This window comes from Rhodnius prolixus, unplaced genomic scaffold (genome assembly GCF_049639745.1).
Source record: "Rhodnius prolixus isolate KJV_2025 unplaced genomic scaffold, Rpr scaffold_7, whole genome shotgun sequence".
Classification (NCBI taxonomy): domain Eukaryota; kingdom Metazoa; phylum Arthropoda; class Insecta; order Hemiptera; family Reduviidae; genus Rhodnius; species Rhodnius prolixus.
The window spans coordinates 3,375,477-3,401,349 of NW_027411582.1; the positions used below are offsets into that span (position 1 = coordinate 3,375,477).

Sequence of the window (25,873 nt, forward strand, 5' to 3'; positions counted from 1 at the left end):
ATTGCTGATTTTATTCTTTTATCCTGTTGTAACATGCATCTTTATTGTATCTCTTACTGGGGTATCGGATTTTCATCCATTATCAGAGTTAGATTAAACAGTTTGATGTATAGGTGAACTAACATATGTATCGTATGTTATATACGATACTCTTCGTAACGTGACGTGCCTAGATATGCAGCAAGGTGTTTAGGATTCTTCCCGCAATTAGGAAGTCTTGTTGCGTCACACGTTATTTTTATTTAAAAAAACAAATAATTTGTTTTAAAGACAAATTTAAATAATCTATTTTTAATAAACATCGACAAATATTCTTTACGTAGGTAGAGTTCAGCGTCCATTGAGCGCACAAATGGCGGACCACGCCCCAAGGTTGTGTCCTTGTTGTGGCCACAAAAAATACACACACACACACACGCACACTCACTCACAGAGACTGACTGATACATTGCGGAACCCATTTATAGAATACTGTGCCGAGGGTGAGGTGGGGGGGGGGGGGGTAGCCGCATTCCCGTCTGAGGAGCACGAGTCCAGTGAATGATCCTGTAGAAAGAGAGAAGTCAGTCTACAGACTCCGCCGTTTTATATATCTTTGCATCCATCTTTAGGCACCGTCACAGCCACCGTATCTACCCCCTCCCAACTCTCTATTTTCACTCTTACCGCTAACCAGAGTATATTAACTCACCTAACTGATATAACCTTCACCTAATTCAAGGACGTAACCTACTGTTATGTTATAACAGTTTATTTATTCCTTTTTTTAAAAAAATTATTTTACGCTTCAGGATAATTCTGGCAGTCTGTCCTGTTTCTTTTGTTCCTTTCTTTTTATAATTCACCTGCCGGGCATTAAAGCTCATGCAACTGGGAAATATTGGGACAAATATTGGCGTACAACAATTTTAATCAAGCTCAAAATATACGTTTCAGTTTTCTGCTAGATTTCGTTTTTTGGAGCAACCTCTAGACCTCTAGATAGAAAAGTTAATCGATTGCTGTATTTTCTATTTAAAGAGAAAATAGAAAAACATCTTTTCCCTTTTTAGTGGATGGCTCATTTAGCCAAGATTGAATGCTATAAAATAAATAATACTAAAAGAATAGTATTGAATTTTATTGCTTCTTTACGGCTCTAGTAAATATACGATGATCTGCACCATAAGTGGCCCTTCCTTGGTAAAAACCACCGTCCCCGCTCCCGACTTCCCTGAGTGGTCAGCACAAAAAGAGCCAGAGAGCCAGAGATGGTTGCTGGGCACACCCACCCACATATGGTCAGAGTGGGTGTAGCCCCCCTACTATAGGGTCGTAATGTACTTTTAGACCATCAAGGTGGATATGGGTTTTCTTTCTGGCCTGAGTATGGCTCAGCTAAAGAGAACTTAACGATGTTCGGTCGGGGGTTGCGTTTTCTTGTAGTATGTCAGTGCGTATGAGTCAACAAAAAGCAACAATAACGACAAATAGCAACAATAACGACAAATAGCAACAATATTTATTTATTTATTTATTTACAATACGGGCAATCACCCAGTTACCATGAAATATAATTTGAAGTAACATTTAATAATAACTCATCATATAATAATTTATAGAATATACATATATCATACATTTATACATATATATATCGTAGAATAGAAATAAATATAAAATAGAAGTAAAATATAGACATACTTTTATTTAATAGATATACTTTACAATATATACTATAAAATATACTTTAAAAATAGATAAACTTTACTTAATTAATAAATCTTAATAATATCACAAATAACTGGTAAGAAGTTTTCCTTAGTCCAATCACCGCAAAATCAGTTATTCAAAAAACGTTTCAATTTTCATGTTGGGGTTGAATAAATCAGCGGGTAGATGATTAACTTGATCCGCAACTCTTGGAAAATAACTGAATTTACGATAATTAGTACTATACAATAACAACAAATAGCAACAATAACAACAAATAACAACAATAACGACAAATTGCAACAATAACAACCAATAACAACAAACAGCAATTCTACGGCAAAAAGAATATAATGAGAAAAATCTGTAGTTCTGAGGTTCTGACATTTCTATAAAGCTGTATCGATTTCAAGAATGAAGCCGTTACTTGAACAATACAAACTGTCGTCCTCTTTTATTTTTTACTTATTGATACTTCCGCTATCTAAGTTCCGCTCTAAGTAAGTTGTAATTGTTTTTACTTGACACTTAAGCTCATCGTGGTACACAATCTTGCAGACTTTTGATATGAAAACATCCATTTCATCTGATCTTTATCCAATGATGGTTTCACAGATTGGTCTCTGAGTCTATAAGCAACCACCGTAACTTAAAAGCAGAGGTTCGAATCTTAGATTGCTCAAAAACCGAGTCTAGAAATTTTGCCTTAAACTTCGTCTTTACTATGCCTATTTTTTCAGGCTGGCTTTACGTCCAAGTACCAAATTAGGTGTCATGGACGGAGGCGACTAACAAACATACTTTAATATAAAATTCTCATATTAACCATTATTTGCAGGTCTAGTCTATAACCGCCTAACATACTTTACTATAAATTTCTCATATTAACCATTAAATAAAATCCAAGAATTAGAGATAGGGAATCGAACCCACTAAACCAACAATACATCTTAGCATTGCGGGTCTAGCCTATAACCGCCTAACATACTTTACTATAAATTTCTCATCTTATAGATCTTAGCATTGCTGGTCTACCCTATAACCGCCTAACATACTTTACTATAAATTTCTCATATTAACCATTAAATAAAATCCAAGACTTAGAGATAGGGAATCGAACCCACTAAACCAACAATACATCTTAGCATTGCGGGTCTAGCCTGTAACCGCCTAACATACTTTACTATAAATTTCTCATATTAACCATTAAATAAAATCCAAGAATTAGAGATAGGGAATCGAACCCACTAAACCAACAATACATCTTAGCTTTGCGGGTCTAGCCTATAACCGCCTAACATACTTTACTATAAATTTCTCATATTAACCATTAAATAAAATCCAAGACTTAGAGATAGGGAATCGAACCCACTAAACCAACAATACATCTTAGCTTTGCGGGTCTAGCCTATAACTGCCTAACATACTTTACTATAAATTTCTCATATTAACCATTAAATAAAATCCAAGACTTAGAGATAGGGAATCGAACCCACTAAACCAACAATACATCTTAGCTTTGCGGGTCTAGCCTATAACCGCCTAACATACTTTACTATAAATTTCTCATATTAACCATTAAATAAAATCCAAGAATTAGAGATAGGGAATCGAACCCACTAAACCAACAATACATCTTAGCTTTGCGGGTCTAGCCTATAACCGCCTAACATACTTTACTATAAATTTCTCATATTAACCATTAAATAAAATCCAAGACTTAGTCTAGGGAATCGAACCCACTAAACCAACAATACATCTTAGCATTGCGGGTCTAGCCTATAACCGCCTAACATACTTTACTATAAATTTCTCATATTAACCATTAAATAAAATCCAAGACTTAGAGATAGGGAATCGAACCCACTAAACCAACAATACATCTTAGCATTGCGGGTCTAGCCTATAACCGCCTAACATACTTTACTATAAATTTCTCATATTAACCATTAAATAAAATCCAAGACTTAGAGATAGGGAATCGAACCCACTAAACCAACAATACATCTTAGCTTTGCGGGTCTAGCCTATAACCGCCTAACATACTTTACTGTAAATTTCTCATATTAACCATTAAATAAAATCCAAGACTTAGAGATAGGGAATCGAACCCACTAAACCAACAATACATCTTAGCATTGCGGGTCTAGCCTATAACCGCCTAACATACTTTACTATAAATTTCTCATATTAACCATTAAATAAAATCCAAGACTTAGAGATAGGGAATCGAACCCACTAAACCAACAATACATCTTAGCATTGCGGGTCTAGCCTATAACCGCCTAACATACTTTACTGTAAATTTCTCATATTAACCATTAAATAAAATCCAAGACTTAGAGATAGGGAATCGAACCCACTAAACCAACAATACATCTTAGCTTTGCGGGTCTAGCCAGTAACCGCTCGGCTACCGTGGCGCTGTGCTTATACTATTGTATTTAAACACTTTTATTTTTCGAACAATGATGTAATAAAATATTATAATCTATTTTACAAATGTAAAAAACGATTAAATAACACTGAAAAATTAAAATATAAAACAATTTCCGGTGCTTTATTTTTAAACTCGAGCGTCCCGCCCCATGCTGGCGACTGTAAGTTTCAATGAACTTTAATAATTATCATGGCCAAATCATTGTGCAAACTCTTTAAGCAACTGTGGTCCTGTAATTTGCAGCCGTAAGTCCAAGGAATTCAATCCCTCGTAGCTCTGGAATTCAAGGTGAATTCAAGCATCCGTAATTGAATGTTACCTATAAATTTGTAATGTGACCTTTCTCTTTTCTAATGTTTTCCACGTCGATGTTACCTAAAGTTTTTCCAGTCTAATGACGTATTTTCGTGGAAATCTTTTTCTTCTAAGAAGTAGCAGAGACCCCCCCACCCTAGAGACACTAGGTGAATCAATTGACTTCCGTCACTGCTGGTAATTGCCATTCTACGAAAGTTTCCGCGACCCCTAACCCAATTATTGCCAAAATAAAGTTGATTTTTTTTCCTTTTCATAAAATTGAATTCCAGACCTATTTGATTGCTTTTTTTTATGGATTTCTGGATTGTCTGTGGAGGGACACTTTCATTGTGATCAAAACAGCCAATATTGAGCGATAAATAAATCAAACGGTAATTCTGTCAAGTATTTATTACTCTCGGTTATTACCCGCCCACAAGCGATATAAGTTAGAGCGGAAGTTATAGCAACCACATTAAAGGCTTTAATTTGATATGTTTTCCGAAAAAAAAGTATCTTTTAAGAGTTTTCCGACTAAGAAAAATCTGAAGTAGAAACTCATACGTCTATCTCTTACCTCAATTAAACGTAATTAAATTTTCTAAAAATTTGGAATTTATACTGAAAGAATAATATCGAATAGGAAGACAATTTATTGGACTTGGTTGTCTTACTGTTAAAGTAAAGTAATTTCCTATTTTTTCAGGCGGGCTTTACGTCCAACTACCAAATTAGGTGTCGTGGACGGAGGCGATTAGCAAACATACTTTACTGTAAATTTCTCATATTAAATATTAAATAAAATCTAAAGCCTAGACCAGGGGAATCGAACCCACTAAACCAACAATACATCTTAGCTTTGCGGGTCTAGCCTAAAACCGTCTGACATACTTTACTGTAAATTTCTCATATTAACCATTAAATAAAATCCAAGACTTAGAGATAGGGAATCGAACCCACTAAGCCAACAATACATCTTAGCATTGCGGGTCTAGCCTATAACCGCCTAACATACTTTACTATAAAGTTCTCATATTAACCATTAAATAAAATCCAAGACTTAGTGATAGGGAATCGAACCCACTAAACCAACAATACATCTTAGCATTGCGGGTCTAGCCTATAACCACCTAATATACTTTACTATAAAGTTCTCATATTAACCATTAAATAAAATCCAAGACTTAGTGATAGGGAATCGAACCCACTAAACCAACAATACATCTTAGCTTTGCGGGACAGTTATTAACAATTACAATTTGTTTGACATAGTTAACATCAAAGATTGGCGTGTGTTTGTGAATAGTGGAGAGATCGATTATTCAATTTGGTGTAGAGCATTGGACTTCACTGGTTAAGCAAGTGAAACGGAAATATGGGTGAAGTCGAATGCTTTACACCAAACTGATGAATCAGTGTGACAAGAACAGTGCTGAGAATGTTCGAAACTAGTCCAGAGTGCTACAACAGTCAAAATCGACGATCTAATAAATGTTCAACTGTTATCTGAAACCTTTTTCCTGGATAATACCAACCAGGATTTGGCAGGAGGAAGGAACGAAATTCCCCTCTAAAGTGCCTAATTGAGAGCAATTCACTATCCTATCTTTTGTGTCCTGATACTGGTGCGATCAGAATCTTTATGTGTAAGATTAAGGTCGTGAGATTGTTCACAGCTGATCTCTTGATACCTACTTTAGATATTGTGGACCAGTATTATAATATATTATATGTTATTATCTATAAATTTAGACATACATATTTATGTAAACACATCGCTTTCAATTCTTTTAACACAATATTCACGCAAACATTTTTTGTATCCAAATATTTGATGAACACTTAAACTGATGTTAGTCTATGTCGTACAAACCTGGGTGAAATGTTTTATTGAAGGAAAATAACCAGAAGAAGTAGCAGGAGAAAGAAAAATAACAAGGAAAAGAAAATGGGAAATGCTGGAAGAAGAAGGCAAGGTAAAACAATCTACGAACAAGTATTTGAGCTGTTTTCCACTAAAGGTCTCGTAGTTTAACGGAAGGAAAAACAATTGCTAGTCCAAATCTTAACCATTATCTAGGAGAAAAGTGATGTATAATGTAGCATCTTTTTAAGATTAAATTTTATTAAATTGTAAGATGAGATTTTCAATTGTTTACATTTAATAAAAATCTATTTTTTTTTATTGTCTCCTTCTATTTTCCGGGAAATTAAATTTCTAGTGAGAAACACTCTCATGACTTCCTTCCCCCCACAATTAACGTAATAATATTTTCTTGAAACTATTTTTTTTTTACGGAAAAATCGCTGAATTTCTATTCACTGTACAGTGGCACTTCCGTTAAGGCAATTTTATTCAGGCTGTTCATTACACTTGATTGTCACTTTAGGACGGAAGCTTAATGCACACCTCTACCCCCCCCCCCCCGGAACTGTCTTAAAATGTAAATGTTTATAGATGAAGTAGAAGTTACGAGTTCTACAGCTTTTGGTTTGCTGACTCTTATTTAATTCTGATTAGAAAATATCGATTTTGAACTTTTGCTGATTTTCGTTTTTTTTAATTCTGATCACTCACAAACTGACGGGAATTTAAAAAAAAAAAATGTTTTAAATAAAAAACGATTTCTCTGAATTCAGAAATACTCAGATTGGAGACATAAAATGGAGCGTTTACAATAGTTCGAAGTAATTTAGATTGTAGCGATTGGATCCTTTGGAGATTGGAGCGTTTGGTTTGAACCCCACAGCTCTATTCCTGTACGCCCAGATGGGTTTCAAAAAAGAAGTATAAATCAGTCTTTAGTTGTCCAGAGAGAGTTTAGATCTATCGTCTAATAGTCATTTAAGTACGAGGGTCGTTTGAAAAATCCGTGCAAAGTCAGAGAGATAGCACTACTGGCGCGTATCGAGGTTATGTTTAGTTAGTAGCATCTCTTGGAAGAACACACACCATGTTTCAGCCAGATCGGTCTATTTCATTGTGTTTGGCATTCGTTTGAATCGAGGAAGTCGAGTGATTTTCAAAAAATGGACGAAAAAGAATTTCTTGTGTTGATTAAACACTACTTTATGAAAGGCAAAACGCCTCAGGAGACTAAAGAGAAGCTTGATAAACATTATGGTGACTCTGCACCTTCGATTAGAACAGTTTATAAGTGGTTTCAAAATTTTCGGAGTGGCCATATGGGCACAAGTGACGCTGAACGTTCTGGACGCCCTGTTGAGGTTACTACTCCAGAAATCATTGATAAAATCCATGATATGGTGATGGATGACAGAAGAGTGAAGGTGCGTGAGATTGCTAGTGCTGTGGGCATCTCGAATGAACGGGTACATAATATTTTGCATCAACATTTGGACATGACAAAGCTATCCGCAAGATGGGTGCCGCGATTGCTCACGCTTGACCAAAAACGAAATCGTGTGAAGTGCTGCAAGGACGGTTTGCAGCTGTTCCAGAAGAATCCGCAAGACTTTAAGCGTCGTTTCGTCACTGTGGATGAAACATGGATACATCACTAAACTCATGAGACCAAAGAACAATCTAAAAAATGGGTTACCAAGGGGGGAATCTGCGCCAAAAAAAGGCGAAGAACGTTCCTTCGGCCGGAAAGATTATGGCGACTGTCTTTTGGGATTCGCAAGGAATAATCCTCATCGACTATCTGGAAAAGGGTAAAACTATTACAGGTGCATATTATTCATCGTTATTGGACCGTTTGAAAACCGAGCTGCAAGAAAAACGCCCACGATTGACCCACAAAAAAAGTCCTTTTCCATCACGACAACGCACTAGCTCACACCTCAGCAGTTGTGGTCGCAAAATTAATGGAAATACGGTTCCAACTCGTTTCACATCCCTCCCTATTCTCCAGACTTGGCTCCCTCGGACTACTATTTGTTCCCCAATATGAAGAAATGGCTGGCGGGAAAAAGATTTTATTCAAACGAGGAGGTGATTGCAGAAACGAATGGCTATTTTTCAGACTTGGACAAATCCTATTATTCGGAAGAGATCAACAAACTAGAGCAGCGTTGGACGAAGTGTATAAGCCTAAAAGGAGACTATGTTGAAAAATAAAAAAGGTTTACCACAAAAAATTAAGTAGTTTTTATTTTTGCACGGACTTTTCAAACGACCCTCGTAGTCGATAGCGTCTGTTTAGTTCTGTTCTTTTAAGTCTAGTGTGGGGGATTTATAGTCAAATTAAAAATAATTAAATTATCTATAAGTTCGCTAAAATAGTTTATCGTAGTGCCAACTCTAACCACACAGAATCACTATTTGGCCACTAGTTCTGGTTCACACCGCGATAGCTAATAGCGTACTAGATTCTCCTAGCTATGATTCTGTAGGAACAATAAACCCATAACTAATATCCTCCAGGGTGTCCAGGATGTAGCCAATGACTGGCTTACACACTCACAATAATGAACCAGCAAGGCACCCTTCATTTGCTGGTCAGCACGAAAAGGGAGTACATTATTGGCCATTGGCTTAAAAGCAGGAGATATGTGAGACCCTGGTGGGTTCCTTTTTGACCCTCTTCCCAGTATCCAGTAATGTTTCTGGACCATCTATAAACCATCCTCAACAATTTCCGATTTCAGTTTAACTCAGTGCCGTTTTATGCAAAACAAATAATTTATTGAATTCGCCATCCAAAGTGGAATTTTGAATTGCAAAGATGATCTTTGAAGTGGATTAATAATGGGATTTAGTGGTCAGATTTATTGATTTCTCTTACTCTAATAAGTAAAAGAGGAAGTGTGGTGTTCGTGCAGATTTTTTCACCGGAAATAACCATTCTGAGGTCCTCGGGATAGGAACAAGTGGTTTCCGGAAAACGGGAAGGGCGAGTGTGGACAAAATATCTCAAAACAAACAGAAATGGTAGGAAGCGGAAACTTTAAGCTCAGATTGGGACCCAACTGCCGATTAACCAACCGGAAGTTCTACTGTAATTATTAGATTTTTTGTTTTCTGTTTATAGATTACGTCGACAATAGATGCTACTATTTTCTTTAAAATTTTGTAGATTTATAGCACTAATTTTCACCTACCAAATTTTGGAAAATTTATCCAGAAAAAATAGGTTTCTGTTCCAGTCTTTGTATACGATAAGAGGATGGTAATCTGTATTCCTGGAATATACGGAGTTTGAAGCTAATTTCCAGCAAACTGGAAGAAGAATGTATCATTTATCAAAATATTACGTAGAGTCTAAATTTCAAAGTAATTTGTTTTTCTGAGTGTAAGAAATATTACACTGCATTTGAGGTTAAAAGATATTTATCTTATTCGTTCCTCTAGTGTAAGTCATCCATCTGTTTGTGGATATTTCACTGGGGGATTCTGCGACCAAGTATCCAATGAATTAGAATTTCAGATAGGAAATATATGACAGGTGATCTTAAGAGCTTGGCTGAAGTGTCCGAGAAAAAGATGAGGTAGATGGAGATGTAGTTGTGGAGAAGAAAAAAGAGAAAAATAATTTATCAGAGAAAGATTAGTGAGAAATTGCTGTCTTGGTGGAAGAAGTCAAGGTGATGAGGAAGCAGGTGGTGGAGGAGAATCGATTTCCTGGCGCGCTGTGGCTCGGCAGCAGCAGCAGCGGGTCATGTCAGACAGGATAACAGCGTGTGGAGGTTCCCTTTCAATACGGCCGCCGACAAAGACACAATCTCCTGTGGGTACTATACCGCCTCTCACCCACACCTTCAACCAGAGTCCAGAGAATCTGATATTGCTAGCCCCCGCTCGTCCCACGCTTACGGGACAACACTTCGGTGACAAATTGCTTAAACCAATACACAGTGTGTCTGTTCCCATTGTAGTCGGAACAAGTCCCCCCTGATGTTCTGCTCAGTAAGTGAGGGGTGGGATTCTGCGAGATATTCACCAATTCATTGGGATGAATACTCCAGTCGTGTTTTCTCTTACTTCATTTTCCTTCTTTGTCTCTTGATTCCTGCTGAATAGAAGGATGCTGTCATCTTGTCAAATGTTCATAAAAGAATTTACGAACAGGAAATCCTGGTAAATGTTCTGCTCTGTCCAATAACATGACTTCTCCTTCTTCTTCTCACAGGATCTTCAAGAAAAAAACAAAAACAAAGTGATGCATCCTGGACAAGTTCTGCCCAAGTTAAAAGGAAAAACACTTTGTCGATTGTCTGGAAAATTATTGTAATACTACATCCGGTGGAGAATCTGTATTTTCCCTGTGATGAAATGAGCCGTTGATTTTTGAAAATAAGACAACTCCATTGGCGCATACCAAAGCCTTGATTTTTTTCAGCTAACATGGATAACCATTATTGCATATTAAATTTACATAAATAATAAGACCACAAAAAATATATAATAAGTCTATTACTGCTTGTGAATGCTTTTAACGCCCATCAATTGCAAATCATTAGATATCTAGGTATTGTGGTACTGGGTTCGATTCCCGGTCTCAGGCCTTGGATTTTATTTAATGGTTAATATGAGGAATTTACAGTAAAGTATGTTAGGCGGTTATAGGGTAGACCCGCAAAGCTAAGATGTATTGTTGGTTTAGTGGGTTCGATTCCCTATCTCTAAGTCTTGGATTTTATTTAATGGTTAATATGAGGAATTTACAGTAAAGTATGTTAGGTGGTTATAGGCTAGACCCGCAAAGCTAAGATGTATTGTTGGTTTAGAGGGTTCGATTCCCTATCTCCAAGTCTTGGATTTTATTTAATGGTTAATATGAGGAATTTACAGTAAAGTATGTTAGGTGGTTATAGGCTAGACCCGCAATGCTGAGATGTATTGTTGGTTTAGTGGGTTCGATTCCCTATCTCTAAGTCTTGGATTTTATTTAATGGTTAATATGAGGAATTTACAGTAAAGTATGTTAGGTGGTTATAGGCTAGACCCGCAAAGCTAAGATGTATTGTTGGTTTAGAGGGTTCGATTCCCTATCTCCAAGTCTTGGATTTTATTTAATGGTTAATATGAGGAATTTACAGTAAAGTATGTTAGGCGGTTATAGGCAAGACCCGCAAAGCTAAGATGTATTGTTGGTTTAGAGGGTTCGATTCCCTATCTCCAAGTCTTGGATTTTATTTAATGGTTAATATGAGGAATTTACAGTAAAGTATGTTAGGCGGTTATAGGCAAGACCCGCAAAGCTAAGATGTATTGTTGGTTTAGAGGGTTCGATTCCCTATCTCTAAGTCTTGGATTTTATTTAATGGTTAATAAAAGAAATTTACAGTAAATTATGTTATCTAGTCGCCTCCGTCCACGACACCTAATTGGTAGTTGGACGTTAAGCTCCGCCTGAAAAAATAGGCGATTACTTTACTTTACTAAATATCTAGCAATAACATAAAAATGGAGAAGTCTCACTTTCAAAATCAACGTCTCAAATAATTCACCAGGTTTACAACCAGGAGCCGTGGCAACCGGCAGCTGGAAATATCCTCTCACTGGTGGCTGTATTCATCATTCCCCTCCAGATATCTTCCTTGATGAAGAAGTTGGAGATCGTCTATATTAAAGAGATCAAAGATTCTAGTTAGAAGATATTCCGTTCCAATACTTAATAACCGGCACCTAGATCTTCTAGGAGAAGACCCAGATGGAACAGAGAGTTAGCAATTATAAAAACTACACTTTACTGGTTCATTTGCACCACCATAATCACCAAAATCTAGAACACTCATTTCTCAACTAAAATATCTGTGGGGAACTGTGGGAAAGTCTGCGCTTATGGCAATAGCCATTTCCTGGTACCAGGAAACGATTACCTCCAGGCAAGGATTCTATTGCTTTGAGGGCATCAAGGCCTCCTACTGGATGTCCAAGTTTTGTGGAGGACAAAGGGCCCCGCAGTAGCCCTCTGTTCTGTAGGGCAGAACGAAAAGTGAGTTCAGATTTTGGTGGGCTAACTAACCAGAAATGGTAATTCTCTTAATTTTTTTTGTTATTCCATTAGTTTTAGTAAAATAAAAAATGCAAATTAAAGGGAAAAGCTTATAACTACCCGAAGCTCGTTTAAAGTTGCACTTAATTTCAAAACAGCTACTGTCACAGACAATCCTACGGACAAACAGAATTGAACTAGAAACGCAATAAAATTTGAATAATATATGAATAAAATTGAACTAGTAGTTGTTGAGAGATTGAAACCAAAATGGAGGGTTACCCGGATCTGGTTAATGGATAAGACGGGATTCCCATTGCCACATTAATCGCACATTTCTGCTTGACTTGGGCGCATGCCATCTTTCTACTTCCTCTTCCTCTACTGGTGCTAAAGAGGAAGTATTGTAATCATGAAGGTATTTAATTTTCACCAGATATATCCGTCTTAAGGTTTCCCTCGAATTTTTTTTTTTGTTTTTCGGTCACAGGAAGTCCAAATCGCTGCAACTACCTCGTAACCTGGAAATAAGTATTTTTGAACAAATCAACAAACCGGAAGTGCTACTTTATTGAGTCGATTTCTTTTTATTTTTGTTTTTGGGTGAATTGCTGATTCAAAAAATTATTATGATCGCCACAAATAAGTAATTACTTATTGTTTGGACCAGAACGGAGTTCCTGAAGTTGTGCGATTAGTTTTACTTCCTTTTAAGACAGAGGGAGAGAGAAAGAGGGATGTATTTAGAACTTCCTGCTCCTGGTATTACCTGGTAAGATCCTGCGAATGGGTTCAAGATGTTTATTTCAGGGATGTACAGCACGGGTTGCCAAACTGTTTTTTCGATCATGGACCCCCCGCTATATAATTTTTCAGAAATCTCCATCGACCCCCCATTAAAGTAATTTTCAGTTAATTAAAAATAAAACTATCTATTAGGTACTGTGTTTTGTACAATTTATTTTATGATTTTAAACATTTTATTAAAGTAATTTTACATTGTGTAACCTTAATATTTATTAAATAATAAATAATTATAAATAAGTAAAGTAACTACAGTATTGCTTCTTAATTATATGAGATGGGTGAGGCGCCACGGTAGCCGAGCGGTTAGAGGCGAGACCTGCTAAGCTAATATGTATTGTTGGTTTAGTAGGTTCGATTCCCCTGGTCTAGGCCTTGGATTTTATTTAATGGTTAATATGATAAATTTATAGTAAAGTATGTTAGGCGGTTATAGGCTAGACCGGCAATGCTAAGATGTATTGTTGGTTTAGTAGGTTCGATTCCCTATCTCTAAGTCTTGGATTTTATTTAATGGTTAATATGAGGAATTTACAGTAAAGTATGTTAGGCGGTTATAGGCTAGACCCGCACAGCTAAGATGTATTGTTGGTTTAGTGGGTTCGATTCCCTATCTCTAAGCCTTGGATTTTATTTAATGTTTAATATGAGGAATTTACAGTAAAGTATGTTTGGTGGTTATAGGCTAGACCCGCACAGCTAAGATGTATTGTTGGTTTAGTAGGTTCGATTCCCCTGGTCTAGGCCTTGGATTTTATTTAATGGTTAATATGATAAATTTATAGTAAAGTATGTTAGGCGGTTATAGGCTAGACCGGCAATGCTAAGATGTATTGTTGGTTTAGTAGGTTCGATTCCCTATCTCTAAGTCTTGGATTTTATTTAATGGTTAATATGAGGAATTTACAGTAAAGTATGTTAGGCGGTTATAGGCTAGACCCGCACAGCTAAGATGTATTGTTGGTTTAGTGGGTTCGATTCCCTATCTCTAAGCCTTGGATTTTATTTAATGTTTAATATGAGGAATTTACAGTAAAGTATGTTTGGTGGTTATAGGCTAGACCCGCAAAGCTAAGATTTATTGTTGGTTTAGTAGGTTCGATTCCCTATCTCTAAGTCTTGGATTTTATTTAATGGTTAATATGAGGAATTTACAGTAAAGTATGTTAGGCGGTTATAGGCTAGACCCGCACAGCTAAGATGTATTGTTGGTTTAGTGGGTTCGATTCCCTGTCTCTAGGTCTTGGATTCTATTTAATGTTTAATATGAGGAATTTACAGTAAAGTATGTTTGGTGGTTATAGGCTAGACCCGCAAAGCTAAGATTTATTGTTGGTTTAGTGGGTTCCGATTCCCTATCTCTAAGTCTTGGATTTTATTTAATGTTTAATATGAGAAATTTATAGTAAAGTATGTTTGCCAGTCGCCTCCGTCCACGACACCTAATTGGTAGTTGGACGTTAAGCCCCGCTTAACTTGAGATGGTTGTGCCTAGTGTTTCTTTGCAAGGTTCCGCTATATTGGGTTCGAAATTGTTTTTCCTTCGACCCCCTGGCTCAGGATCGACACCCTATTATTGTTAAATAGACCCCTGGGTGGTTCTATATAGACCTTTTTTGGCGACCTCTGTTGTACAGGATGTGGCCAGAAATTGAGGAATTCGATTAAAAATCATTATCCAGTGATAGTATCCGGTTTGATCCATACAAAAGAAATGTGGTCTGGAGCACTCCCACAAATTCTCTCTCTCTCTCTCTCTCTCTCTCTCTCTCTCTCTCTCTCTCTGTCTGTCTCTCTCTTTAGTTTCGTTAAAAATTTATTTTTTATCCTTTTTACGTTTAAAGTTCTGAGTCACCAATTACCGGGTCAGATATTAACAGGAAAGCAACAGAAAGAAATGGGAGGAAAAAAGAAAGACTTAAGAAAAAAAAAGTCGCCATTTTTAAGACGGTTGGGAGGGGGAATCTGGAGTAGTTTTATGCAGACATACACACTTACGTACTTATATATAAAGGAGTGGTGATGGAATGATTTGAACCGTTTAGGTCGCGAACGAATTATTGTGAACGTTATATACCTAGATATCGTTCGAGTCTATTTCTTGCTGCAGCGATGAAAGCTCAGGTAATTACCACTTTCTTTTGTTGATTACTTATTTATTTTTTACTTTCATTATCGTCCATTTTGTTTTTAAATCGTTCATATACGAGTATATACGTATATAAATAGTTAAACCTATATTAATAAGTGAGTTCATTTTAATACAATGAGAGGTCAAAATTTTGATTTAAATATAATAATGTGACGTCATTGATCATATGTTTTAATGAACCAGCTGATTTAATTCGTGATTCTCATTTTTTTTTTGTTTTTTATAGGTTAATGAATTTCAAATCTATTTCATATTGTAGATCAGGTTATGAATATTTGTTTTATATATTTAATTTTTTTTTTTAACTTTAATTTTTAATTTTACGTCAAGCTTAAAATTAAGTTTAAGTTTAGGTTCTACCGCATGTGGAACTTAGCGATTTAAGAATATTCTTCAACCGGATGTGGATTTTCTGTGGTTCAAAATCTTGTTTTGTTTTTTTTTGTATTAAAAAGGAAGTGGAATAGACAATTTATCGTAATTCTGGGATGGATTAGTCACCCAAATAGGTGGACTAGCTTGATCCAGATAGATTAGCTTTATTGGAAACATTTTGCTAGGAGAATTTTTAGATTAAGGGCACTTAAGGACGAAGTACCCAGTTATGATTCCCTTTAAAGGGATAGCTCAACCCAGTAATATACTCCTATACAATGGATTCCCTTATCTATCTAGCTCTAAGCACTTCGATTGACCCTTATTCTCGTTATTATCAACTAAATCCACTAAACTAAGCCTCCATCTTGTTCATGGCCATCCCGTAAGAGGTGTTCCTCAAAGTCCACTCTAATAAGACAGGAAGTCTCAGTCAAGTTAGTTTTAAAGTTTTTTTGTTTTTTTTGGTTCAGAATAGGGACTAAAATAAATAATAAGTTGAAATCTCAAACCCTAATCTGTGTTGACCTCTATTATAACGGAGAAAGTAAAACTTTTACTTAAAACTATAAAATTGCGGAAGAATTTTATTAGCTACATGAAAGGAGCGAAATGGTGTACACACAGAGTGCATGGTCACACAATATGAGCACTTGGGGGATAAGAAAGAGATTGAAAAACAGGTAAAAAGGACCAGCTATCCTTGGATGCTGTAAGTGGGCGTGGACTCTCGCCTTCAGGCACACTTTTTTTTTTATCTTTGCAATTTCTACTGCGGAATAGATTGCAGCGGGACCATGCGGACAGAGAATTCAAGATCAAGTATGCAATGTTTCAAGTCACATGTTTCAGTTCCGCTTTACGTAATTAAGTATATATTTGTAAATAAAATGCGGAGGTGGGGTAAAAAACAACTAACTATCGAATGACGCACTCGTTGATTGGTTTAGTTTATTTTAATAATACTTTGCTTTCATTTATTTGCGAATCGATTTTTAATTAGATGGAAATCGATAATTTAATTGCATAGCTAATGATTTCCCTTATATCAAGGTCATATTTTTAAAAACTTTTTTTTTATAGCTTTAAGGCCACAAAATTACTTAAATAACTTTTAATTAGCTACTTTAAAACTAAGTCCTCTTTAAACAACTTTTTGTAATCTTCTTAATTATTTAATCACTTGACTGACCTTCAAAAATAAAAATATCAAATAATCTGCGTGCTGTACAATCTCAGGACTTCCTCTTCTATCTGAAAATAATTCTCAATTCTAAACTTATAAATTTCGTACTCTCTCTTCTCATTCTGCCCCACCCTAATTTTCTAGGACAGTGATTTCGTAAACTGGAAAAATTAAAGAGAATAAAAGCATTTTGCCTATTTTTTAAGGCGGGTCTTTACGTCCAATTACCAAATTAGGTGTCGTGGACGGAGGCGGCTAGCAAACGTACTTTACTGTAAATTTCTTTTATTAACCATTAGATAAAATCCAAGGAGAATCGAACCCACTAAACCAACAATACATTTTAGCTTTGCGGGTCTAGTCTAACTATAACCGCCTAACATACTTTACTGTAAATTCCTCATATTAACTATTGAATAAAATCCAAGACTTAGTCTAGGGAATCGAACCCACTAAACCAACAATACATCTTAGCATTGCGGGTCTAGCCTATAACCGCCTAACATACTTTACTATAAATTTCTTTTATTAACCATTAGATAAAATCCAAGGAGAATCGAACCCACTAAACCAACAATACATCTTAGCTTTGCGGGTCTAGCCTATTACCACCAAATAAACTTTACTATAAATTTCTCATATTAACCATTAAATAAAATCCAAGACCTAGACAGGGGGAATCGAACCCACTAAACCAACAATACATCTTAGCATTGCGGGTCTAGCCTATAACCGCCTGACATACTTTACTATAAATTTCTCACAATTAACCATTAAATAAAATCCAAGACTTAGAGATAGGGAATCGAACCCACTAAACCAACAATACATTAGTGCTTATAATGGTTCCCAAATTCAACTATCAGCCATTGCAATCTGAAAGAAGAAGGCGTGGTTTTTTAATCACCATGGAAATTGTGCTTTAAAGCAGTAAGGTAAATAAGAAATATGGACGGATATTACGTACTAATGTAAACATGTGTATGTAAAGAGTATTGGTTTCAATGTGGAGAACACTTGTTGCTTCTCCATCTCCAGACTACCTGGTGGGCCAGCAAGAGTAGTCGGGCCAGTGTCCAGGCCGGGGTCATGGCCAGTCTGGGGGCTGCGGAATGTCGTTGATGTAAGTATCTGAAATATGATCACCTTTATTCCACTGTGCTGGAGCGGAGGGGCAAAGCCCTCTCTCAAGGGTAGTGCCTTTCTTCTGGGCTCCTATCAGAACTTCACCCTTCAAGCAGAATACCGACTTCTTTTTATTTACGATATTAACTTTACACTTACGTACATTAGATGCACGTAAATTTGTACCATTTACTCTCAACCATTATTCCATAATTCTCTTTCTACTTTTAGTATTAACATCAAATTTATGACGATTAATAATGTTTGAATTAAAACTGTTAACAGCTGGTGCTCTTATTGGCGGTTGGTCTATCTGCTGGCCACGTGGTTCCTACACTCAGGAAGACAGTTGTCGCACCTGCTCCAGTGGTAGTAGCCCCAGTCTCCACACAGTACCACGCACAGGATGAACTAGGTCAGTACACGTATGGATATTCAGGCGGCCCATCTGCCAAACATGAAACCAAAACACTTGATGGTGTAACCCGCGGAGGTAATGCAATGGGCTTTTTTTTTACTACTTCCTTTTCTTACAGTTAGTGGCTATCTCTGAAGATTTCTGGATTTCGAGTAATCCATTTTTTTTTTTTTTTTTTGTGACAGGTTATAGTTACGTCGATGGTAACGGATTGGTGCAAAGTGCTACTTACGTCTCCGATCCAGTCCATGGATTTAGAGTAGCCGCAACCAATCTTCCAGCAGGACCAGCGGTTCCTACCTCTATCAAGACTGTGGTAGCTGCAGCACCTGTTGTAGTTGCAAGTCCAGCACTAGCTACAGTAGCTGCTGTTCCAGTAGTGGCCAAAACCTCCGCTGTTGTAGCTCCAGCAGTAGTTGCCTCACCTGCTCCATTTGTTGCTAGCCATGTAGCCACAGTGACAGCCGCTCCCGCGGTAGTCACGAAGACTGCTCTGGTTGGCCCTGCAATAGTAGCTTCAGCTCCAGTTGTAGCATCTACCTATGATGCTCATTTCGCTGGCGCAGTTAGCGGAAAATTGGTAGCCGTTACTCCAGTTCCGTTAGTACATCGCCCAGTAGTCTCCACAGTTGTAGCCGATAATGTTGGCTTGAAATCCGCAGCGGCACACACAGCTGCTGCACATTATTCAGCTGCACAATCAGCTGCCGCAAGATTGTCAGTAGCACAGTCTGCGGCTATTCAATCTGCTGCCGCACAATCCGCAGCTGCACACTCAGCCGCTGCCCAGTCCGCCGCTACACAATCACTAGCCGCACAATCCGCGGCCGCACACTCGGCTGCCGCACATTATTCAGCCGCACAATCCGCCGTAGCACATTCCGCTGCCGCACAGTATTCAGCCGCTCAATCTGTTGCCGCACAAAACGCAGCCACACATTCCGCAGCTGCTGAATACTCGGCCGCACAATCCGCCGCTGCACATACAGCTGCCGCTCAGTATTCAGCCGCTAGAACTGTGGCTGCTAATTCCGCGGCTGCCCATTCAGCGTCTGCACAATATTCTGCTGCACAGTCGGCCGCTGCACAGTCTGTAGCTAGCCATTCGGCTGCTCAGTCTGCTGTGGCTGCTAAGGTCGCCGCTGATGCTGAGTTCTTGGAAACTGCTGAACGCATTCAGGCTAATAACGCTCACATAGCTGCTGTGGAAGCTACAAGGGTAAATGCTTAGAATCTAGATTTTTTTATATATATATTTCTTATTTTCCTTATGAGACCACCTTTAGTCAGGTTAGGAAGGTTACTTAACCGTTGAAGGCACCTTGGAGGTTTCATGTTTGTTACCCTAAATATCGTTCACTGTTTGGCCCGGGTGGAGTGTCCATCTTGGAGAAGACTGTGCGGGAATTCGCGTCGGTCTGCTTAACCCAAGTAGTTGCACTTATCAAACTGGGCACTTTCCTTTGAGGACATTAAGGACTTCAAGCCAGGGACTTGCACTAGACTTAGCCCCTTCATTGGGATTAGCTATTTTTCATAATTATCTCTCGTTTTAAAGTTAGTGATAACGTCACTCAACCTCTTAATTAATGCTTTTATTATTACTTCTTTTGGACTCCTATTTCTCAAGGGGATAATCAATAATCTAGCAAATTATCCCGAGTTTTATGATTTAAAACTATTAGTAGAACTATTAGCTACCCACCTTCAACGGTCTGCAGTTTCACTTTAATCAGCATATTCCTTTGCAGGCCCGAGATGCAGCGTTAGCCGCGAAGGAAGTGCATGAGAACGCGGTCCTCTCCGTCGGACCAGCATTAGTCGCCGGAAACACATTGCTGGCAGCACGTCCGGCCACAGTACTGGCTACAGCTCCAAGTGTACTAAGCCGAGTGGCCACGGTCACCGCAACACCAGCCTTAGTCAGCGTAACTCCGGCTCCTGCTGTGCTTGCATCCGCTGCACCAGCCGTTTTTGCGTCCGCTGCACCAGCCGCAGCCGTTGTTCACGCATCACCAGCAGCTGTAGTTGCATCTCCAGCCGTTGCACCAGCCGTGGTAGCTCCAGCTGCAGTAGCTGTACCATCATCAGCTGTGGTCGTGAACCCTGTAGTCACTACACAATATCATGCTCAAGATGAACTGGGACAGTATACTTTTGGATATTCAGGAGGTCCTTCAGCTAAACATGAGACAAAAACACTTGACGGTGTCACCAGAGGAGGTAATCTTGCAAAATTAAGGAATTTCGTAAATTTTTCACTTTATTTACCCCTCACAGGAAATGAGGGAGCGTTGAAAAACTTTAACACGAACAACCAAAATTGAAACATTTCCTACCTAAAAATCATTAAATGAGGTAAGAAAGACAAAGGTGAACAGATTGCGTGTGTGTTTTTTTTTTAAGGCATAGCATCGCCGAACCCTTCGTAATCTGCAGAGTAGACCGAAGACCCAGAGTAGGTGCGATTACACTGGATGTAATCGGCCATGATCACTTGCAAGACCATTGCTCAAGTTTTGCTGTACAGTCTTGAGTGTTTAAAATTGGAAATCTTTGAAATGTAAAAAGAAATCAGCTTAAATTCGATTTTCTTTTTTTTTAAACAGGATACAGCTACGTTGACGCCCACGGAGATGTACAGAGCACCGCCTATGTATCCGATCCAGTACATGGGTTCCGAGTAGCCGCTACTAATCTTCCAGTACAACCTGGTCCAAAATATTTAGCCGACAGTCCGGAAGTAGCTTATGAAAAGGCTAAATTGTTTAAGCTTCAAGCTGAACATGTAGCTAAGCTTTGATTTTAAAAAAAATAGAATCATTAAACTTATTTCCGTTTCCAACTAATAACCATGTTTTCTTGTAATTATTAATTGTTAATTAAGGCACCATTTTTTATGTATAATAAAACTTCATTTTTTTCTTTTTTTTGTAATATAACGAATTCAATCATTGTTACGAATGACCCTAGACCAGAGGTCGGCAACCTATTTTAAGTAAAGAGCCATTTCTCCTTAAATAATTTTAATAAATCGTACCAAGAGCCGCAAAGATGATAGTGTAAACAACTCCAATGATCATTTGTACTCGCAAATTATTATTTTATGATATTCAATAACATTTAAATGTTTTATACATTTATTTTCACATATTGCAAAGTAAATAAACAAATAAATAGTAACTAAACCTTTGTTTGAATGAAAATGGCGGCAGTCCTGTATATTACTTACTGTATTTTAATATAATTCTATTTAATTTCAAACCTATCACATTTAAAATTCTTTTTGAAAAAATATCTTTACTTTAATAGATGAAATTTTCATTTGTTTCAATAAAATTGAAATATACAATATATTTTGGACAGGCTGAAGAGCCACAAAATTTAGATAAAAGAGCCGCATGTGGCTCGCGAGCCGCGGGTTGCCGACCCCTGCCCTAGACTAACTGGACGTGACAAGTAGATTATTTTATAAATTTAATTAGCCTGCCAATAGGCTTCTTCTTCTTTTTTACTGCATTTAGCCTTAAAAGCGAATACTGCCTAGGCAAGGGCATTAATAGACCAATGTAAGATGGACATTTTAAGATAAAATACAATAATTTTTTCCAAATACACTAGTAACACCTGTTTAAAGAACAAATCTCCTAATTTAGTTGAATGATCACAGAATTACAATTATAATTTACAATTACAATTACTTACCTCTGATGATACCCGGCAGTACAGTTTTTTTCTTTTAAGATAGAAGCAGTTGTTGGCCAGCCTGTTGATAACTGAGGATTCTTGAGTTTTGGTCAGTTTATAAATTTTTCAAAAAAATTTTACGCTCACATTTTGAACTATATATTTAGTTCATCTTCAGGGCTTACATTTTTGAATACATATAGGTGTCAAGGTAGCGAGCGAGCGGTTGTATTGTTGGTTTAGTGGGGTCGATTGCCCCGGTCTAGTCCTTGGATTTTATTTAATGGTTAATATGAGAAATTTACAGTAAAGTGTGTTGGGCGGTTATAGGCTAGACCCGCAAAGCTAAGATGTATTGTTGGTTTAGTGGGTTCGATTCCCTATCTCTAAGCCTTGGATTTTATTTAATGGTTAATATGAGAAATTTACAGTAAAGTGTGTTGGGCGGTTATAGGCTAGACCCGCAATGCTATGATGTATTGTTGGTTTAGTGGGTTCGATTCCCCCTGGTCTAGGCCTTGGATTTTATTTAATGGTTAATATGAGGAATTTACAGTAAAGTATGTTAGGTGGTTATAGGCTAGGTTATAGGCAAAGCTAAGATGTATTGTTGGTTTAGAGGGTTCGACTCCCTATCTCCAAGTCTTGGATTTTATTTAATGGTTAATATGAGGAATTTATAGTAAAGTATGTTTGCTAGTCGCCTCCATCCACATCTAATTTGGTAGTAGTAAGTAATAAAGCTCGCCTGACTAAATAGGCCCCTACTTAACTTACCACTTCTGTACTTACTTTACGTACATACTAATAATCTAAGCCCTGAAGATGAACTCTTCTAGATGGATATAGAAGCGGATGTTGGTCTAGTGGTCAAGAATAAATATTATAAGAACTTATTGGATTAGGCGTGAACAGAGGAGGCTACAATAAGGTTTTCTTCAGAATCGGAGTACCGGAAGTACCTCTTTATTTAATCGATATTTCCCTCAAAACAGTTCAAATTATTTTCTTTTAACTTGATGTACTAATTATAGGTATAAATGTAGTTCCTGTACACCTTTTAGCCAAATATTTGTTTGCGAAAAATTAATTCTGACATTCAGGAGATAAACATTGGTTAGATTCTGTCTAAATTGATTAAGCGTCTCTCAAATATTCCCAATTTGGAGAATATTAATGGGTTCATACCTTGAGAGTTGTAGAATCAGGAAATCTTGTGAGTTTTCATCTTTGACTTTTTCTAAAATACATCTTTTTTCAAATTTTAAAAAATTGATACCGGATGTTGACAACTTTTCGTTGTCAAGAGACAGAGAAAACCAGTAAAAGTTTGGGCAAAATAGAATACTTTATATCCAACCAAAATAGTTGTTGGTCTTGTTGCGCATTCACGTGCCATTTCCGGAGCTATGCAATGCTATGGGGAATACCTTTAAAGGAATAGTTCACATTGCTTGCATTGCTGGACATGGCTGGAGTCCCATTGTAAACTGGCTTATTCCCCCTACCTATTACGGTTCCGTTTTATTTATACCTATGGATGAATACTGAACTACAGATATATTTGAAGTTCTGGTTTTCGTGTGCCATAAATGTAAGTTTCAAAATTGGCCAATGATTCTTAAGCTTATTTAGTTCAAATTTAGTGCAGTTCTAGTACCCACTAAAATAGTGCAGAATACTGAATTTTATTGATATTGGTCGATTACATTCGGAGCTATAACTAACTAAAGACTGACAGACTCACTATACGAACTTTCACTTCCTGTGGACTGATTTAGTTCAAACTGAGTGCAGTTCTAGTACCCACTAAAATAGTGCAGAATACTGAATTTTATTGATATTGGACGATTACATTCGGAGCTATAACTAACTAAAGACTGACAGACTCACTACTCAAACTATCACTTCCAGGGGACTGATTTAGTTCAAACTTAGTTTGAATAGACACTAGAACTGTATCCAAACTAGTAAAGTAGAAAAAAAAAATGTAATCGCCTATTTTTTTAGGCTGAGCTTAACGTCCAACTACCAAAATTAAGTGTCGTGGACGGAGGCGATTAGCAAACATACTTTTACTATAAACTATTTTCTCCTAACAAAGAAAAAGTAGCTGTACGCGGGATTCGAACCGAGGATCTCTCACTAACACTTAGTGCAACAAAAAACTGTGGATTGTCTCAGCCTCCTGCACATACGCCATTCTCCTCTAGTGGGCAATTAATGGGCAGGAAATCTATCGAAAGATGGCGGCACTTGCAAGTACAAAAAAAACCTTACCTGTGTTTTGTTATTGTTCCAGGCGGAGTACAGTTTGCTTCCTTCCTGAGTTAGTGAGCACTTCCTTTTCCTGTCTGGTTTAAGTTTAAATGTTACCGCCCGGGAAGTAGATGGGAATTGCCTTAGATAGATTACTTTCAATTAATGGTCAGTTCACCTCTAAGCCAACAGCTTCAAGAATGTTTAACATGAAACGAACTCACAGACAAACATTCTGGCTTCATCAATGCATTTCATCAAGGAGCTTCAGCAGCAGGCATTCAAAGCATTTTCCATCTACTTCCAGAGGCAATCCAATCAGCATGAAAATAATCAGGAAAATTCGGAGAAAAACTGACAGATATCTTAAACTGGAAAAAATTATCAAGTTTTTCTGAATAAAAGATTTTTCTGGCATTCTCCAACATTTTTTGTTGGGAATATTTCCACAGGCAAATGCCATAGGACTGATTTCGGCGACAACACTGTACACAGGAAATGGAGCATGGAAACTGAAGGAAAATGAAATCCTTGAAGAGAAGTTTCTCAAAAATTAGTTTGTGGTTACCAACTTACCTCATTCTTGCCATAATTAAGATACTGATCTCTCCTTACATCCTTACTTATCATATCGATCACTGCAATCGAATTGTGTAATTCTTCGAAAAATGTATAACTAACTAAAGTAAAGTAATTGCTTATTTTTTCAGGCGGGCTTTACGCAAACATACTTTACTGTAAATTTCTTTTATTAACCATTAAATAAAATCCAAGGCCTAAGACCGGGGAATCGAACCCACTAAACCAACAATACATCTTAGCATTGCGGGTCTAGCCTATAACCGCCTAACAATACTTTACTATAAATTTCTCATATTAACAATTAAATAAAATCCAAGACTTAGAGATAGGGAATCGAACCCACTAAACCAACAATACATCTTAGCTTTGCGGGTCTAGCCTATAACCGCCTAACAATACTTTACTATAAATTTCTCATATTAACAATTAAATAAAATCCAAGACTTAGAGATAGGGAATCGAACCCACTAAACCAACAATACGTCTTAGCTTTGCGGGTCTAGCCTATAACCGCCTGACATACATTACTATAAATTTCTCATATTAACCATTAAATAAAATCCAAGACTTAGAGATAGGGAATCGAACCCACTAAACCAACAATACATCTCAGCATTGCGGGTCTAGCCTATAACCGCCTGACATACTTTACTATAAATTTCTCATATTAACAATTAAATAAAATCCAAGACTTAGAGATAGGGAATCGAACCCACTAAACCAACAATACACCTTAGCATTGCGGGTCTAGCCTATAACCGCCTTACATACTTTACTATAAATTTCTCATATTAACCATTAAATAAAATCCAAGACTTAGAGATAGGGAATCGAACCCACTAAACCAACAATACATCTCAGCATTGCGGGTCTAGCCTATAACCGCCTGACATACTTTACTATAAATTTCTCATATTAACAATTAAATAAAATCCAAGACTTAGAGATAGGG

The 25,873-nt window shown here is 37.2% G+C and overlaps 1 protein-coding gene across 2 annotated transcripts; it reads left to right on the forward strand.

The window, feature by feature from the left end:
- Window positions 1-15,102: 15,102 nt before the first annotated feature.
- LOC141446747 (uncharacterized) lies at window positions 15,103-21,439 on the forward strand. 2 transcript variants are annotated; one of them, XM_074113463.1, is made up of 5 exons: window positions 15,103-15,261; window positions 18,261-18,468; window positions 18,579-19,612; window positions 20,145-20,616; window positions 21,003-21,439. In XM_074113463.1, the coding sequence occupies exons 1-5, from the start codon at window positions 15,250-15,252 to the stop codon at window positions 21,194-21,196; spliced, it is 1,920 nt and encodes a 639-aa protein (XP_073969564.1). In that variant the 5' UTR covers window positions 15,103-15,249; the 3' UTR covers window positions 21,197-21,439. The 2 variants fall into 2 exon arrangements, with proteins under 2 accessions (XP_073969564.1, XP_073969565.1); XM_074113464.1 differs by having other exon boundaries at window positions 18,261-18,390.
- The last annotated feature ends 4,434 nt before the right edge of the window (window positions 21,440-25,873 follow it).